The sequence below is a fragment of the Impatiens glandulifera genome, chromosome 7 (assembly GCF_907164915.1).
Source record: "Impatiens glandulifera chromosome 7, dImpGla2.1, whole genome shotgun sequence".
Classification (NCBI taxonomy): domain Eukaryota; kingdom Viridiplantae; phylum Streptophyta; class Magnoliopsida; order Ericales; family Balsaminaceae; genus Impatiens; species Impatiens glandulifera.
The window spans coordinates 35,583,545-35,603,394 of record NC_061868.1 but is presented as its reverse complement, the minus strand read 5'-3'; the positions used below and the strand labels follow the sequence as shown (position 1 = coordinate 35,603,394).

At 30.0% G+C, this 19,850-nt stretch overlaps 2 protein-coding genes across 3 annotated transcripts; both read left to right on the top strand.

Moving 5' to 3' along the window:
- LOC124909811 (putative lipid-transfer protein DIR1) lies at positions 1–1,077 on the top strand. Its single transcript, XM_047450446.1, has 2 exons — positions 1–173; positions 825–1,077. The coding sequence occupies exons 1-2, from the start codon at positions 1–3 to the stop codon at positions 1,075–1,077; spliced, it is 426 nt and encodes a 141-aa protein (XP_047306402.1).
- A 3,899-nt stretch (positions 1,078–4,976) lies between these two features.
- Positions 4,977–12,625, top strand: LOC124944666 (phosphoglucomutase, cytoplasmic-like). 2 transcript variants are annotated; one of them, XM_047484980.1, is made up of 19 exons: positions 4,977–5,125; positions 5,234–5,318; positions 5,644–5,725; positions 6,525–6,580; positions 7,931–8,044; positions 8,157–8,219; positions 8,653–8,772; positions 8,880–8,980; positions 9,453–9,512; positions 9,597–9,696; positions 10,187–10,344; positions 10,422–10,517; positions 10,971–11,034; positions 11,134–11,215; positions 11,320–11,492; positions 11,579–11,655; positions 11,923–12,055; positions 12,144–12,260; positions 12,348–12,625. In XM_047484980.1, the coding sequence occupies exons 2-19, from the start codon at positions 5,238–5,240 to the stop codon at positions 12,417–12,419; spliced, it is 1,749 nt and encodes a 582-aa protein (XP_047340936.1). In that variant the 5' UTR covers positions 4,977–5,125; positions 5,234–5,237; the 3' UTR covers positions 12,420–12,625. The 2 variants fall into 2 exon arrangements, with proteins under 2 accessions (XP_047340936.1, XP_047340937.1); XM_047484981.1 differs by lacking the exon at positions 4,977–5,125 and having other exon boundaries at positions 5,160–5,318.
- The last annotated feature ends 7,225 nt before the right edge of the window (positions 12,626–19,850 follow it).

Here is a 19,850-nt window from a genome sequence, read left to right as displayed (position 1 = left end):
ATGGATCTTGAACAACTCCACCTATGTCGTGTATTGAATGTTTTCCAACTCATTAACAATAGAGACGTGATTCATGATGTTGGAAACGGCAAGGACCAAGTGAAATCCTTGTTTGTTACTCGTCATCGGAAAAGAAAAGTGATTAAAGAGAAGATGAACTGTTATGATACAATGTAAAAGAGTGATTGAAGAGAATATAGTAGAAAATAGACCGTTAGTCTTGGGCACGGCAAGAGAAAAACCTAGACTCTAATATCATAAAGGAATATAATTCGTTTTATTCTGTTCATTCCAAAATTAAAATTATATACAAGATTATAAAGATCCACTAATCTATTTGTGCCACTCATTTAGATATCTCTAATATATTAATTAGGCCAATTATATATTATACTAAGAAACCCAATATTACATTTATTAGTTATATCCCATATTTATTTGACGATTAACTTGATAGATATAATTTTTTTTTCTTATTCTTTTATGTTTGTTCATTTCAGATATGGAAATAAAAATGTTGTTTAAAAGTGAAATCCGAATAAAATATGCAATGAGTTAATAATGATACTTTACCCTCACAATCAATCCTTCACTCTTGTAGTCCACATGTGATCATGTGACCTGTTATGGTTTTAAAATCATTTTAATAAATTAATCTTAAGCTTTCTCGTGACGAACAAATATTCTGAATCTTCCCTATAAATAATATATCACTATCTTAATTCTTAATCAAATCAACACTCATCAAAGAAAGAAAGAAAAATGGGTAGATATTTGCTAGTACAAATGTTCTTGGTCATCTCCATTTCCCTTTTTATTTTTAGATCTTACTCTTCTGCTGCAGCTACTACTAACAAGATTTGTGGCGTCGTCTTGGACGAATTTCTGCAGTGCCTTCCGGCGGTGGAAGGCAGTCCACCTTCGGCTCCCACAAAGGGTTGTTGCGGGGTAATTCGAAAGGCTAATCTGCCATGTCTATGTAAATACAAGTCCAAGATTCGCGACATGGGTATTGACCCGGTCATGGTCTTGGCCTTGCCCAAAAAATGCCGCATCAAACTTCCACAGAAATGCTAAGATTCACCCAACAAACAATTTCAGACCAAATTGTCTCTACGGAACAATAACAACATTTCTATGTGTTTGTTTGGTTTTATGTTTTTTAGTGCACGTTTTAGTGATTAGACTCGCATCCCTTTGGTTATTGTGTAACTTTTTTTTCTTTGTATTGGACTGCTTTGTTTGCTTTTATATATATATATATATATATATATATATATATATATATATATATATATATATATATATATATATATATATATATATATATATATATATATATATATATATATATATATATATATATATTAATGAAAATAATTGATCTTTAAATAAGGATAATACTTATCATGTATATGTAATTTAGTGACAAGATTCGAGCAAGTGAAGTTTCAGTCTAAGTTTTTTTTTTCATTTTAACTTGAGACATCTAGTACTTTAAATAAAAGTAATATTTGTCATTTAAACTATCAATTTGTGTTAAAAACTCGCTTTGGTAATAAATGTTTGAACAAGAAAATTTTCTATTTTTGTTGTTCTTTTCTTTTCTTTTATTGTTTTGTTGGTGTTATAATACTTTGTTTGATGATAAATAAGATATGTAACTTTAATTTGACAGACAAATAAATAAGGGTTTATCAGTAAATCGGATGGGCCAATTCAACAATAGATTGAGCTTATTTGATTTGGGTTTAAATAATCTATGTTCATTTGTGTTTTTTAAAATAAGTTTAATATTAATATTTTTTAATTTTTGTAATTTAATAATATCTTATTATTTTTTAATTTTTAAAAACAAATATTTTTTATTTTTGAAAATGTTCATTTATATTTAAAATAAAATAAAATCGTTTAATCACAACAACAAAGCATAACATGAAAAAAATAAAATACAAGAAAAAACGGTACTAAATAAATAATCGAGTTCGTAAATTCTCGAAAAAAACGATTAACTCTCTCACAGACTCTATTGATTTTCTAAATAAATCTCAAAAATCGTTATAATAATAGTATTATGAATGATACGCATCGGACGACTACGATCATTGAAAATTCAACGATTTATCTCCAACTAGATAGTCCATCAAAAAATAATTGAGATGGTAACTCAAATGTGTAGGTTTGTCAACCGCATCAATCCAAACTTCTCAACAACTACCACTAAACTCTTGTATCACCTAATGAATCTCAATAATACTGCATAAAAAACTTCAAATATTAGTCATTTATCGACAATGCAAAAGTAAGTGAGTTTTTGATTGAACATTTTCGTGACACATACGATAACGACCAACCATAATATAATTTTTTTTCATGTGCATATCATCCATTAAAATTTCACTATGAATAACGCTCCATCCAAAAAACGAGATTTTGAATGAAATCTTTGACTTCTAAAGTTTTTTCAACAACAATTATATGGAATCATTTTAGAGAACAACTTATAACAATGTCTCACATATAAACTATCTATATCTTGTCAATACATACCGTTTTGTTCAGATAAGGATATTTGTTTGCGTCTTATCAAAACTAAAACTCTATTATAGGACGAAATCTCCGTAATGCTAAAAATTATTTTTATTTAAAAGTCTAATATTTTTAATAATTAATTTGATTTTGATGTAAAAAAATCAAACAGTTTAATTATAATATTTTAAAATAATAAATTAACTTAAAATTTAAAGTTATCAACCTAAAGTATATATTCATTTATTTTAAAAATAAATATCATATTTAGTTCATATTTATCCTTATTTTAAAATAATAAATTAACTTAAAATTTAAAGTTATCAACCTAAAGTATATATTCATTTATTTTAAAAATAAATATCATATTTAGTTCATATTTATCCTTCTTTTTCTTTTATAGGTAATATCTTATTATGTTTACTTTTACTTAATTTTTTTTAAGAAAATGGTCTATTTATATATCCATTTATCTATTTGTATATAAAATAATAAATAATATTAAAATTTGAGATTTTACACAAATACAATTAAATTAACTTAATTTTTTACTTGTTTAATTTTTAAGCACACAATTATGTTTAGTGAGGCAAGTTGTGTTATTTAAAATAAGAGTAATGATAGGTGGAGCAAAATATTTTTAGCAAAAGAGTAGCAAATGACCTGAAACGATAATTAGACTTGTAAACTAAGTATAATTTAAAATATTTATTTTTAACTTTTATCTTCATTAATAATTTCTCTCTTTTCTCAATATTTACGACTATGATAAGTCTCGTGCATTTGCACTTATAAGAATATATATAATATTATTTATTTATAAATATTTTAGATAAAATTAATATTGTTCAAATCTATTTAATTTAAAATTGGTTTTAGTTTGTAAAAATTAAGTTTAATCTTAAACTTAATGTGAACATATATTTTATCCTCTCGGCACCCTACTTAACCCCTCAATTGACTATTATCTTACGACTCACATTTTTTCATATGACTTTTATATCCCCTCGGTAAATCACTCACCAATCATAGTCGACCTCAATTGATGACACATCTCTTACGCGTCAAACGCAACCACTAACCCCCAATTGATCATCAACTTGTGACTCACACTTTTCATATGCCTCTTTCCCCTCGGTAAACCACTTACTTTCCTTAATCTTGTGACTCACACTTTTTTATATGTCTCTTTATTCCTCGACAAACTGCTTACCAATCTTAGTCGACCTTTCTTTTACTCTCACTTCAACAAATCAATAACCAAACCCAATTGATCGCAGACCTCTTATCCCAACGTTAAACCAAGCACTAACCACCACTAACCACCACTAGACCTCCATCTCGTGACCTCATACTTTCAAATGCTCGACAAACCACCCACCACCCGACCTCCATCTCGTGACCTCACACTTTCAAATGCTAGTTAAACTAACCACTAATTCTGACCTCACACTCGACAAACCACCCACCACCCGACCTCCATCTCGTGACCTCACACTCGACAAACCACCCACCACCCGACCTCCATCTCGTGACCTCACACTCGACAAACCACCCACCACCCGACCTCCATCTCGTGACCTCACACTTTCAAATGCTCTCTAAACCAACAACTAATTCCGACCTCACACTTTCAAATACTTGTCAAACCAACCAATAATTCCGATCTCACACTCAACAAACCACCCACCACCTTACCTTTATCTCGTGACCTCACACTTTCAAATGCTCTCTAAACCAACCACTAATTATGACATCACACTTTCAAATGTTTGCCAAACCAACCAATAATTCTGACCCCACACTCGATAAACCACCCACCACTTGACATCTATCTCGTAACCTCACACTTTCAAATGCTCACTAAATCAAACACTAATTCCAACTTCAAACTCGACAAACTACACACCACCCGACATTCATCTCGCGACCTTACATTTTCAAATACTCGTCAAACCAAATACTAATCCCGACCTCACTCTTTTAGGGGGGAAATATTATATATATATATATATATATATTATAAAATTAATGAGTGAGAAACTATTTAAGAAGAAAAATATAAGATATATATAATTATAGTTAAGATTACCTTCTTTATTCTTTATTTTTAAATTTGGATGTTTTGGGATTCGAGTATGTGAACACTTTATTTTATTATATATATATATAATGAAAAAAAATAATTATTAGAAGACGTGGATTATTGTGATGTATTGTTGACTTTAATATCATTATATATTTTATATAGATTTGTAAACTTTACTTTTAAAGAAAATAAAAAAAATATAAGATAAAATAGGAATGATGTTTTACATCCACCAAACTAATGTCCTTACTTTATAAAGGTGAAAACAAAATATTTCTAAACAGGGCAAATGAGTTTAGATAAATGAAGAAATATTAGTTTCAGACGGAACCTAAAGAGCATCTGAGATTTTGATTCCGTGAGAAGTTGACACTAAAACAAACAGACGTGTCCTTCCCTTCCACAAATTCCATACTTCCATTCACTGATCTCTCTCTCTCTATCTCTAAGCGTGTTTCACTCCTGCTCACTGACGCTTGCCCATCTGGTTCGCCATTCTTTTCAGAGGTAATTCTACCGCATTTCTCTCCCTCCATACATTTACTCACTTGAACGTCATACGCTGTTCAGATCTCGTTATTCTCAGATTCATAGCTGCATCCGTATCATTTCCAGGAATATGGTAGCGTTTAAGGTTACAACCGTTAAGAGCACTCCTTTCGATGATCAGAAGCCGGGGACTTCTGGCCTCAGGAAGAAGGTAACATTGGTTCCATTTCAATTTTGTGTAATCTTTACTGTTAGGTAATAGCCTCAATTTACATACAGATAGATAATTAACTAACTAATCATGCTTTAAAACAACAATTCTGCTGATCTGTATTGCAAATCTATTTGAAAGAATTATTGATCAATCTATGGAACTTGTTTTTTTTTCTTTTGTTGATGCTAAGTGGATTATACTTCAGCGATCTAGATATTTCTCTGTTCACCAAATAGATCTGAGAATGAAGTATCAGATCTTTGAAATCTCCAGGTTTTATCTCTTCTGTGCCATCTGGTAACTTACTCGTCAAATTTTACAGGTGAAAGTTTTCAAGCAACCTCATTATTTGCACAATTTTGTCCAGGCGACGTTCAGTGCTCTTTCAGCTGAAAAAGTCAAAGGTAAAGAGGTTCTTGTATAACACGAAGCTGCTTTTGGCACTACATTTTTGTGTTCTTTCTATTAGCAATAGTTGTCACTCTCTCCATCAGCAATATAATCTCAGTTCTGTATGGTAATATTATGTGTTCTTAATATATGACTCAATTTTGTCTGGACACATTCCAAAACTTGCCATTTTCAAAAAAGAAGCTTTGTTGTTCCTACTTTATTTGTATTTTGTGCTCGACTCTTGGATGAACTGAAACAGTTGTTCTCTTTATTCAACTAAGAATCAGCTAAACACGTTCTGCAGGCATAAGAAAATGTTTCGATCATTTTTGCACCTATCATTTAAACTCCAGTCTTCAATTGGTCTTAGTGCCACTGTTTATAAAGATAAGCTTCCAGAAAATATTTTTCTTATGGAATAGTTCTTAATCTAAGTGTGTACTTATTTGTTAGAAGGCTATTGGTTGTTTGAAATGTTGACAACATACTACCATAATAAACTACATTGGATTTGAAATCATGAGGAGAATTTTCATAGCAATCAAATCAATGATCTATTGCTACCACATGGAATCTTGTATTTATCTTATTACAAAAATTCAGAGGAATATAATTGTTGCGACTTGCAGAATGTTGCTAAAAAGTTATCACTAGTTCTCAAATAACTGTTTTTTTTCTGATAAACATCTTCTTGTTTACCCTTCTTTATCAACAAAATGCATTCACTTCTTTTTGGACACTATAACTTTTTTTGAACAACTTTGTTATGGTAATGCTAAGTTTCTTTTCATCTTATTGACATTTGAACAGGTGCCACACTAGTCGTTTCAGGTGATGGCCGCTATTTCTCTGAGGAAGCTATCCAGGTAAGCAAATGATGTATTATTTATTTGTTTCAAGCATTTTCTGAGTTTGACTAGATCGATTGTTGTCTGGGATGGTTTATTTGTTTTTTGAGAAAGTTGGGTTATCGATTTTTAAGGGTGCATCAAGAGGACCCAATGGTTAGAGACCTCATCCTTGAAAATTCAAGAGTTTAAATCTTCCTATTTCTTAGAAAAATAGATGTCCTTTCCTTCTTTATTCTTGTTCAGTTCTGCAAATTTTCTCCTAAATTTGTTGACTGTACCACTGAGACATGAATTCTTAAAGAGTCATTAAGAACATATGAGTTCCAGGCCGAATCTAATACCATTTATTATAAAAGGAATCCACATGATCAGTTCTCTTTCCCAGTGTGGTATTGGAGAGATGGCTGCATACATGCAGCTCATGAAATAGTCCAGTTCCTACTGGCATGAAAACATGAGAACAAGGTTTAGTGGTGTTCTCTAAATATGTTTGATATTGAAACTCTATCTCCTTGTTTTGTATACTTGCTCTTGCTACTTTGAATTAATGAACTTTGTTTAAAATTAAAAAAAATAAAAAATAAATAAAAAATAGGTTAAATGCTATCTCCAGTATTTCTTGTGTGGGATAAACTTCATAAAATGTTCACGTTGAAGAAAATTTGACAGCAACCTTTGTTACATTGGTCGTTATTTCGACTGAAGTTAAAATTAAGAAATGATAACCTCTTAGACTTGAATTGATTTTTTTTTTTTGTGATATCTTAAAAATTAGATTATTAACTTAATTGCCTATGTGGAAGGAAAGATGTTAGAGTTTAGGCAAAGTGTGGGTTCCATCATCAAAATTTCTAGTTCCAGCTAGAATAGTGAGCCTAATGTCTAGGAGAATTGTCCTAATGATGATCAAGGTGGTATGTTGTAAAATGTTGGCTTGATCTGAAAGTGATTATTTAAGATTGTGAGAAGGTGAGATTTATTTGGAAGGATGGCAAAAAGAGTTGGCTTGGATTCTTTTCTACGTGCTTCGTTATTTTTGTCTAACTTCATATTGTTTTTATTGTTACGGATCACATACCTTTTTGCTTTCAATCTATTTAAATAGAATAAAACATAATTTCTATTTTGTTAGAATTTAGAGAAGAAAGGAATATTCTCAACCCTAGATTTCTAGTTACTTTGTAACATAAGGCTTGTTTGTGAAGTTTTATGGATCATGAAACATTAGTAAACTATTAGGAATTTTGGCTTGTTTGCAATATGCTGGCTCAAAATTTGTATTTTATTCAGTAAAAATATTGATGCACCATTCTATATGTGCTTTTTCTTACCTCACTCTATATTGTTGTGTCATGGGTGCAACAGATCATTATCAAGATGTCTGCTGCCAATGGAGTAAGAAGAGTGTGGGTTGGTCAGAATGGATTGCTTTCCACTCCTGCTGTTTCAGCTGTTATACGTGAAAGAACTGGACATGATGTATGCATATGTTACAAATATTACATCTAGTCACTGAAGTATTTCTTTTTATCATGTGTTCTAAAGGATATTTGTCAATCTAATGAATGTTCTTGTACCCATATAAATATAGGGATCTAAGGCAACAGGATCATTCATATTGACTGCAAGTCATAATCCAGGTGGTCCAACTGAGGTAAATAAATTTTGATTGATAATTCACAACTAAGATTGCCTAAGAAAGTGATAATATTATTCCAATATGATGTGATTATTTACAACTATGATTGTGAGAAATATATAATACATTGTGAGGATAAAAACAATAAATATAAGTAAATCCCAATGGACATAAAGAGGCAGCATGCTGATGGCTGCACAGGGATCCAACAGCCACCTAAGGCAGGACCAAGGACGAGAGAGAGAAAGCAGACTTTTAATTAATTCTACGAAAATCAAAATCCCTTGGCTTCACTACTAGAATTTATTCAATTTAATTGCTGACACATTTATTATGTTGATATTTACCTATGTCAGTTGATTTTGCCCCTAAAACTAAGATACCTTGATATAGTCAACAGAGTAGTATTGGTGAATGCTATTTATTTCTTTATGTATCTTCTTGGCAGGATTTTGGAATTAAATACAACATGGAAAATGGTGGGCCTGCACCAGAATCTGTTACTGATAAGATCTTTGAGAACACAAAAACGATACAGGAGTATCTCATTGCAGAAGACATTCCAGATGTATAACAATTTTCAAGCAAGAATATATTAGTTGATGCTTGATCTTATATATTGGTTGTCAATTTTTTATGAGTACCTATTACCTTTTCTCTCTTTTGTTTTTTCAGGTAGACATATCAACAGTTGCTGTGACAAGCTTTTCGGGACCTGAGGGGCAATTTGATGTTGACGTTTTTGATTCTGCAACTGACTACTTGAAATTGATGAAGTATAGATATTAACAATGCAAATTTTATGATTAGATTCCTTTCTCTTCCTATTAATGGTTATATGCCCCATTTACACTTATTGTTTATGCATATGAAAACGTTTCCAGATACTGAAACAAAAAATAAACTTCTAAATTTGTCTTACAAAATTTAGTTTTCAAAGTTTCTCTATCTGAAACTTTTTCATAAGAAAAAAAATACTTATTTCCAAATGGGGCCTATAATGTTTTCTTATGTTCATATGCTTTTGTGTTACATTATAGAGGATTTTCTTTTGTTTTTCTTGTGTGGTCTAGAGTTTATTACCGAGATTGCTGATTTGTGAATGGTATTTAGTTATTTGGTCATGTTGTGTTTATACTGTCTCATGCTTCCTCAATGTTCAATTTTTCTTCATATTTTCTTTGCTTACTTGGCTATGGCTTGATTGCTCAACATAGGATTTTTTTTCTGATGGTGGTAACTCCTCAGGTCTATATTTGACTTCCAGTCTATCAAACAGTTGCTTGCTAATCCAAAATTTTCATTCTGGTAAGATCGTTAATCCTGCATTTTATACTTGTTACTCAGAAACTTAATTATATGTGTAAACTTTCTAATGTGTATTTGATTCAGTTATGATGCTCTTCATGGAGTTGGTGGAGCTTATGCTACGCGAATTTTTGTTGAAGAACTTGGTGCAAAAGAAAGCTCATTATTGAATTGTGTACCCAAGGTTTTTCTTCATTCTTCTGCTACTGTTACAACTTTTTATACATGCTATATAGATCTTCTCAAACAACTAGCATTATATGATTATATGCATGGATATAACAAGTATTATAAGTAATTAAGTACTTATTTGAATAATTGTTATCAAGAATCACTTAATTATTTGAAATATTGCTTAATTCGGTAATATATGAATGATTAATTCGTAGTATAGTAAGAGCGTACAAAAGATAACTTTAACTCCACTAAATTAATCAAATTACATTACATTCCATACATTAGTTCTACATTTGATCAAATTAACTTACATATCAAATGCTTAAATTACAAAGATTTTCATTTGGTTTATTCAACATTTATTTTCCAGAGATACACTAAAATTTAGTATTCAACCTTGAACACTTAATTTTCAATGTGATCACAAGACACACAAGTTTCTTATTTAATTTTGGTGGGTAAAATATTCTTACTACTGCAATGTTAAATTTCTGCAGGAGGACTTTGGTGGAGGCCATCCAGATCCTAATTTGACTTATGCGAAGGAATTAGTTGCAAGAATGGGTTTGAGCAAGACTAGTTCTCCAGGTGAGCCACCAGAATTCGGTGCTGCCTCTGATGGTGATGCTGATCGTAACATGATACTTGGTAAAAGGTAGCATTTATACATTACCTATTCTTTCGTTTCAATATAGCATGGTTTCCAATGCTTCATCTTTTCCTCTCCCTTAGGTTTTTTGTCACGCCATCAGATTCTGTGGCTATTATTGCTGCAAATGCAGTACAAGCCATACCATACTTCTCTGGAGGTCTAAAGGGAGTTGCCAGGTTGCGAAACTTTACTTTTATTTTCTTTTATACTATCGTTAGGCTACATTTAGTTCAAGCTGATTTGGAATTGAAATTTTCGGTCCATTTCTATTTCTGTTCTTTTTGGAGGACTTAGAAGTACAATTCAGATGGTATTAAATGTGTAATTTGTCTAGGTTCAGTTCCACTATAGTAACCTCTGAATTTCAATTCCAGCATTAGCTGAAAATGAGTTTATATGTGGTTAGATGCTTATTGTCTGTTATAAGAGAAAAACAAAATCTCTTATAAATTATAATTCAATAATTTCTCCAAACACTGGAATTGAATTGTAATTCATGTCAATTTCATACATCCAAACATATTTCTGAATTTATGCTCAAAACTTGTATTGTAAAGAAAGGTGAGTTTGAATGTGCAGACATAATAGTCATTTCACTTACATCTATCTGTTTACTTGCCCTTATCTAGGAGCATGCCTACATCCGCTGCTCTTGATGTTGTTGCTAACCATCTGAATTTGAAGTTTTTTGAGGTAAAATCAAAGATGCTTTTAGTTCTAGAGTTTCTTATTTATTTTATTTCATCCCAAGCCTCTTTTATATAAAAATATTGTGCTTTCTGAAATTGCCAGGTTCCAACTGGCTGGAAGTTCTTTGGCAACTTAATGGATGCTGGATTATGTTCAGTTTGTGGTGAAGAAAGTTTTGGAACTGGTCTGTTTTCTTGTTATTTTTTTCTCTTTGGATTGATCCTAAATAAGATTTTACAACATGGCTGGTCTGATAATATTTTTTGTATATATTATTATTCATTACAGGCTCGGATCATATCCGCGAGAAAGATGGAATATGGGCTGTATTGGCATGGTTATCCATTATTGCATACAAGAACAAGGATAACAGTGGAGATAAGCTTGTGACTGTTGAAGATATTGTGGTTGATCATTGGGCTAAGTTTGGTCGCCACTATTATACCCGTTATGATTACGAGGTATGACAATAACTTAATTGTTGTTAAACTATTGTTGTTATCATTTCATTAAGATCCCTTTTTTTCTTTCTCTTTTTCATTCATAGAATGTTGATGCTGGTGCTGCAAAGGAACTTATGGCACATTTAGTCAAACTACAATCCTCCCTTGATGAAGTTAACAAGTAAGAGTATTTCATAACACATCTTAATCTAAATAATTATGTGCTCAAGATACATGATCAAGTACTTAGAATTCAAATATTTTTATTTAGACTATTCACCATTTATTTTCAAATAACCTACTATCCAATCATTAATATACTCATCAATCACAACATTAAGATTATGAACCAAAACATTAAAATTATTTTTTCATTTTATATTTATGTAATTTGACCCATATAATCTGATTTATTTTCAATAACTAATCAAACAAGGCCTTGATGCAGTATTGTGAAGGGTATTCGTTCAGACGTGTCAAAAGTTGTCAATGCCGATGAATTCGAATACAAAGATCCTGTTGACGGTTCCATCTCAAAGCATCAGGGCATCCGGTATCTTTTTGAAGACGGGTCTCGTTTGGTATGTTTATTGTGACCAAGTATCACATATAAAAAATAAAAAGACTGATAGTTAATTAATAATAACGCAATTGTAAATGCACTATTAGGTTTTCCGTCTGTCGGGAACAGGCTCAGAAGGTGCAACTATTAGGCTTTACATTGAGCAATATGAGAAGGATGCTTCAAAGACTGGTAGAGATTCACAAGATGCACTTGCTCCTTTGGTAAGCTGTTGTTGACTAATCTTTGAGATTTTTTTCGATAAATTTGAAAATAATATCGAGTGAAATGATTTTGGGTGGTTTTGACAGGTTGAAGTTGCTCTGAAGTTTTCTAAGATGCAGGAATTCACTGGTCGGAATGCTCCGACTGTGATCACATAAGCTTTACTCTAAGCCAGCCCGACCAAGCTCCTCTGTGGTGTTGTTGCCCAGAGTTTTGAGAATAAAACAAGATCCAACTTTTACCCTCTCTGATGATGCTAAAAGAGGTTCTGTTTAAATTTTACAAGAAAGAACTATTATATGTGATCTTGGACTTCAAATTTTATAATAAATTTGAATTAGAGGTTTATTCTTATATTGATCTCGGTTAACATGATTTTGTTTGATCTTAGTTATTTGAAAAAAACAAATTGATTGTTTAAAAAGGACTTCTATATAATTATTTTGGTTACGCATGAGGGAGACTATCAACGTTTTTAGGAGAAAATTCAACTTTAGCCAGAGTTTTGTTAGGATGATTCATCCAGATTCACTATATACTTTTTAGATCATTATAGAATCATATACAAGATTGAGAAATAATAAAGAAATTGAAGTAGTTATGAGCTTGCTTAGAAATAAAATTCAATTAATGCAACTTACAGATGCTAAAGGTCAGCTATCCTAAAGGTCTCAGAGCTGACGAAACTTTGGTAACTTCTCCAACTTTTAGGATTTTTCGGCCAGCTTCGAATTGAAAATCTCTATGCGCTCTCTTTAAGATTATCCCCAACCGAAAAACTCATTTTCAAATTATTTTGTTATAAATGTCAGATCAAATAATAATTTTTGAAATGTGACGGGTACTCTTTGTCTTCAATGTATTTATGTAGTGGCACCTCCTTGTTCGTGACCATTCATTTTTCCTAAGCTTTGTTCTTCCTCTGTTGAATTATGAGGAGTTTAATCTTGATGACTTCAAGGATATGAGTCTTGATAACAATTAACTTCGTGGAGTGTGGACAAACGTCACCTCTTTGAATTACTCGAGTAATCATGGTACAACTTCATATTTTAGTCTTTCACTTTCCACTCATCATTATCTTGAGAGATCACTAGATTAGAGTCTCATATCACCTCCAAATTCCGGGTTCCCTTTTCATGTGTAAGTTTCATTCCCGAAAGGCATGGTCTATACTTTGACTCATTGTTCGTGACATAGTAATTGACTTTCACCGAAGTAGAGTTTTATTTCTTGGAATGATCAATGAAAATGATGCATATCTCGTACCATTATTTTTCGGAGGCGCCATCGAACATCAACCTCCATGAGTCAGTTTTAACAAACATGATCTCGTCGTCTGGAAAATTTATTTCTATGTCCTCACCTTCGATATCTATGGGTTGGTCAGTTAGAAAGTCTACCACCACACTACCTTATATAGATTTTTGTATCGTGTACATAATTTCATATTCATATATCATCATCATCCATTTCGCCAGTCGTGGTCACAACAAAGTCCTTTGGAATAGAAATTTGATAGGTTCTAGTGGAGACACCAACTTAGTGGAGTGGGTTTGCATATAATGTCTTAGTCTCTTGTGACACATATGCAAGATTCCAACACACATTTCCATTAAAGAGTAGTTCAGTTTGTACTTGTTATTCTCTTACTTATGTAGTAGATGGCTACTTTCAATTTTCTCTTCGTTTTTTTAGGCAAGTATGTTGTCCATCGCGGTATTAGTCACCTCCCAAGTTTGAGAATGAGAGGTGATTGCAAGTAGCTCTTCACCTTTTGAAATGCATGTTGACAAGTGACATCCCAAATGAATAATTTTTCTTTAGCAGTTTGAATAACGGGTCACATGTGGTCTTCAACTTGTTGATGAATCGACATATATATTGGATATTTCCTAGGAATCCTCAAACTTCTTTCTCATTGTTGGGAACTAGCATGGTAGTGATCGCCTCCACTTTGTTAAGGTTTACTTTGATACCCCTTTAGGTGGTGAGGAATTCCAATATTTTTACAGTTGTCACTCTAAATGTGCACTTCTTTGGGGTTAGCTTAATTGGAACTTCTTGTTTTTTTGCAAAACAACTCGAGAATTTGAAGATGTCCTTCTCGGTCTTTCAATTTGACAATCATGTCGTCCGCATACACTTCGACCTTTTTATGGATAATGTCTTATAAATCACAGTTGTGGTCCTTTGGTATGTGGCTCTAGCATTTTTAAGACCGAAAGACATCACCCGATAGCAATACGTTCACACTTTAATAATGAACGTCGTTTTCTATTTATCTTCAAGAGTCATGATGACCTGATTGTATCCCGAGAATCCGTCCATAAATGAGAGTAGTTGGTGCCCCACTACATGATCAACTAGAATGTCAACGTGAGGCAACGAAAAGCTATCATTGTGACTCGTTTTATTGAGATATCTATAGTCGATGTATACGTGTATCTTTCAATCCTTTTTTGTCATGGGTACCACATTGGCAACCCATTCTGGATATTCTACAACTTCGAGGAATCCTACCTCAAGTTGTTTTTGCACTTCATCTTTGACCTTCTGGACAATGTCATTCTTCATACATCTTAGTTTTTGCTTTATAGGTTTTGCATAGAGATGGAGCGAAATGTGATACTGGACAATCTTGGGGTCGATGCATGACATGTCTTTATAGGACTAGACGAATACGTCTTTGTTTAGTTTTACAGGTTCAATTAACGTTTGACTTCCATTTTTATTTAAACTTTGTCTTATCAAAATGATTTGAGGATTGTCTTCGGTGTTTAAATTTATTTCGGGCGTTTTTTTGTGGAGAATGTTTTGTTTTCATTTTCAAGATAACGTTTCATTTCAAAAGTCATTTCTCAGTCGCATGATGATTTATTTTACGTACTCTGAAATTTCATTTTTATTGAAAACGTTTGAAATATTTACATTCACTTTAAAATCTTGAGATGAGTACAGAAAATGATGTCAACTTTATTAGAAGTGGGAGAGGAATACAATTTTTCAAAAAACTTTTTTGAGACAATCTTCTCTATTTCTAAATTTTTACAATCATATGGCCACGCATTCGTGACATGAAGTTGGAGTAGATTAGGCTTTGAGAGAAGTCTCCATCTTGGGGCTGTTTTTGCCTTTGGCGCTCATCGAGATTAGGTATTGGGAGAAGTTTATTTGAGGAATTCTTCTACGAAAAAGTAAATTATTTGGTTTTTAATTTGTTAAATTATTATGATATTTTTTGTATTTTAAATTTAAATTTTGTAAGGATAAAATAAAAATATTTTAATTATTTTTATTAATGAAATAAGTTATTTGATGGTTAGAATAATAATGATGGGATATAAAAAAAAAAATATAAAAAAAAATTAATAAAATCTCAAAATACCACGTCAAACTAGCTTTAGAGCTCGTCTAATCTTGGTTAATGAATGTTTTATTTTGACGTTTTTTATATAAAAAAACATCTTGGTTGAAAGAAAAAATAATTTATTTGAACTTTTAATTGATTTAATTATTAAAATATTTTTTATTTTAAATTTAATAAAAATAAAGTAGAAATATTTTAATTGATAAAATTAATAATTTATTGATTAAAATGATAATGATTTAATAAAAAAAATTAAGTAAAATCCAAAAAATTATTCTAAAAAACTGTATCAAACAAGTTCATCAATTTGAAATTTTTTCTTTAGGAGGAATTTATTTAAACTTGTAAGAACTTTAATTCATTTTTTTTATTCTTTTATATATATATATATATATATATATATATATATATATATATTTGTTTCTCTATTAATTAATTGAAAATAATATGTTAAGTTCTACATTATTCATTTGGAAATAATGTATTAGGATCTATATATATATATAATGATGCTTAATTTTTAAAGTGTCCGGATTGCCGGGTCGAGAGTCGTGGTTAATTTGGATACTTGGGTCGGATTGTGGGTTGACCCGCCTTTAAATTTAAAACGGTTAAAAATAAAATTAAAAATACTAGAGGTATGTTTCGAACTTGCAACCTAACAAAACAAGTACAACTCTTTAACCAACTAGGCTACAAAGACTTTATATTTTAAATTCAACACCAAATTTGATAAACGCGGGACGTTTTAATATTAATATAAATTCAACTTTTTAACTAACTAACTAATATATATATATAATGATGTTGAGTAAATGGATACTTGGGTCGGATTGTGGGTTGACCCACCCATAAACTTAAAACGGTTAAAAATAAAATTAACAATGTTATCCGTAATTTTTTTCACGGTTTTTTATATTATTAATTGTGCAAATGCACAGGCTAAATGCTAGTTAAATTAATATCTCAAATTAATTCTCATTAATCATACTTAATTTTTTAATTTCTACTAAAAACAACTGTTTAACTTAAAATGAAAGGGAATGAAGTCATATTAAAATTGTAAATTAAAAATAATAATAATAAATTACACTACATTCAATAATAAAATATATATTTAATTTTAGCAACTAAATCTCCAAATAGAATAATTGTATAACTAACATTCTTAATTATGTTTATTATACAAATTTTAACTCTTTTATTTTTTCTAACTCATTTTTATAATATTATAAATATATATACATATTTTTTTAAATAAAATCAAAGCGAAATAAGAAAATATGAGACACCTTATTTTAATAATATACTTCTTTATTATTTATATAAAAATTAATAATAATAAATTCAAATAATTCAAAATCAAACAAGATAATAAGTGGTTTTTAAAATTAATCTTTCTATAAATAATTTTCTTATTAGTTGAAATATTATTTTATATTATAATTTTATGAAAAATAAATTTTAAGGAAAAAGTTTGTGATTCAAAGAAGGAAACTCACGCGGACTTAAGTAAATCTGTGGGAGGAGCTCAAGGTTAGAGAATATGACTATGGGTCCCACTTTTCTTACCCATTGCCACGTGTCTCGTATCTATTGGAGTAATACCTTCCTCGATTTATGCATTATCAAACCGGCACCCCTTTCAACAAACCATTTCTTCTTATTATAATAATAGTAATAAATAATATTTTCATTTTCATCCCATTAATGTTTTTTATTTTTAGCTAATAACATATCATAAATTGTAAATAAATTCCAAAAATATAGGATAAAAAAACCAACAAATTACAAACATAACACATATGGTGCAATTTGTCTTGTTATATTTTATATTATTTTAAAAATATTAATATTTTAAATTTAATTTAATTAGTTAAATGTTATAATGATTGATATGAAGTATTAAATTTATACTTGTTTTAGATATTATTTTATTTTATTTTATTAGGGGTCTAGAAAGAATAACTTGTCTTATAGTACATTACAACTTACTTTCAAAAGGAAGGTGATACATTATAATAATAGTGTTATTTAATTTATAAGGAAGGTGATGCATCAAAAAATATATTGTGTAAACTTGATTCGGTTTATCCGGCTAAGGATTTGGTATAAGTTATTAGGAAACCATTCTTGTGATTTTTTATATGTATAATTTATTTGTATATTTATTGTTTGATTTATTTGATATGTTTTAATTTTAATTTTAATTGTTGGACTTATAAATTCAAGTTATTAATAATAGTTTTCAAATTATTGTAATAATTTATTTACAATAATAAGTTAATTTGAGAGTAATAAATCAAATTAAATTTATTTGAGTAAGATAATTAAAAAATTGTTTATGTTTTAATATTTTAAAATATTATAAGATTTAAAGGAATGTAATCATTGAAATTAAATTCAAATAATTTCTTATAGAACAATTCTTTCATAAAATTATTTATGTTTAGTAAAATAATTTTTTAATTTTTTTTGAACGGATTATTGTCCTTTCATTCATAAAATTTATAATTTAAAAAAAAAAACAAGAGTTCAAATCAAAACTAGACAAGCCTATATGTGATTAAAAAAACTAAACACACAACAAAATAAAAAGGAAACAATTCAGACAAAATACAATCCGCACAACACAATTCTACATCGTTTTAAATGTTACCATATTAGTAACCACTTTAAATGGAATATTTCAACTTTGACTTGATTTGCAATTGTTTTCATTAGTTGGGATACCTCTTCCACATCAATCCAAACTTACTCCCCGATCTTCTGAACTTAATAAATTTTTGCATTACGCTTCATTCATACATTGTATACCAAAGCATCAAAAAAACGTTTAAAGATGTTTACATAGAAATTGTTATCCTTTGCTTTCACAATCACCATACTTCTAATCTCATTCTATAAACAAAAAAAATTTAAAGATATTTATGTTCTTAACAAAGTTATCCCATAATATATACACAAATAGACCGTTCCTAAAGAGGTGGTCAATGCTCTCTTCATTCTCCACACATAGAGGACAATTTATAACAGGGATGTTCATAGTACAAGATTTCTTTGATTAAGGAATTCAAATAATCATTTATTTCATAATGCTAACTGAATTAAGGACAATTTAATTGAATTATATAATAATTGAAAAGAGAAGAAATGTAATTTTTTATTTTAAATAACCAATATTAAAGAAGCTCTTATGAATTCATTATCACAGTGATAATGCTAAAAAAATGACTTTAATTTTCATAATTATTGAGTAGATAATAAATCTAACTTCAATCAAAATAAAATGTATTTTTAATAGATCTAAACCAGATTTCTATTGATTATGAGTTTTTTTTTTTTACATTTTCACAAAAATAATAACTATAGATCATTTCAATTTTGTTTTGTATCCTTCAAATGAGTCATTATTTAATGGGACACTTTAAGAGGAGATTTAAAAGAGAAACTCAACTAAATTGTTTAAGTAACATCACAAATCACATTCACAATAAAATTAGAATATGTTGTAACATAAGAGTAATTTAGGAACAAAAATGAGAAAAATTAATCATCTCCTCCTCTTCCGATATAGATGATAATGGGTGTGGTTAAGAGACAAATAATGTATTTATCATCCTCATCTCGTTTTTACTTCGATTTTTTTTTTACGACCAATTCCCGTTTCGTTCGGTTTCAAAGACCGTTTATATTTCTCTAAAAAAAATTATATAAACAAATTTTTTAATATAATATATTAAAATTTTATATTATTATAAAGAAATAAGTTTAAAACTCTTATAAATATAATAAACAAATAAATATATTGATAATTTTATATATTTAATTTTGTTTATAGTGTTTAAGGTAGAATCGGGGTGAAATCGAAACAGGTCGGGACATAAATGTCATTCACGCTCCATCCCTGATCAACTACCAGTCAAATCGAAAAAAAATGTTTCAAACGGAATAATTCGATTCGATTATCGCGAGTCAATTTCAAATTATCATCTTTCATCTCGTATCCAAATTTCCAAACTGACCTAATCTAAATCCGGTTCAACTCCAACTAGTCAAGAACAATAAAACCGGTCAATCCAATTTTGTCATTGGTATTCTAAACTCTATCCCCTTCTAACCTTTATCCACATGCCATTTTCCTATTAGACAATCTCTGAGAATCCAATGGTGACAACGTTTTTAATTTCCCATTATAAAATAAACACCGATGTTCCCT

Bases quoted from the DNA above. Each gene is read 5' to 3' on its own strand.
- LOC124909811 (XM_047450446.1), top strand. From the start codon at position 1: ATGGATCTTGAACAACTCCACCTATGTCGTGTATTGAATGTTTTCCAA. The intron at 174-824 runs GTAAAAGAGTGA...TTTTATTTTTAG, and splicing joins ATGAACTGTTATGATACAAT to ATCTTACTCTTCTGCTGCAG.
- LOC124944666 (XM_047484980.1), top strand. From the start codon at position 5,238: ATGGTAGCGTTTAAGGTTACAACCGTTAAGAGCACTCCTTTCGATGAT. The intron at 11,035-11,133 runs GTAAAATCAAAG...TGAAATTGCCAG, and splicing joins TGAATTTGAAGTTTTTTGAG to GTTCCAACTGGCTGGAAGTT. The intron at 12,056-12,143 runs GTATGTTTATTG...ATGCACTATTAG, and splicing joins TTGAAGACGGGTCTCGTTTG to GTTTTCCGTCTGTCGGGAAC.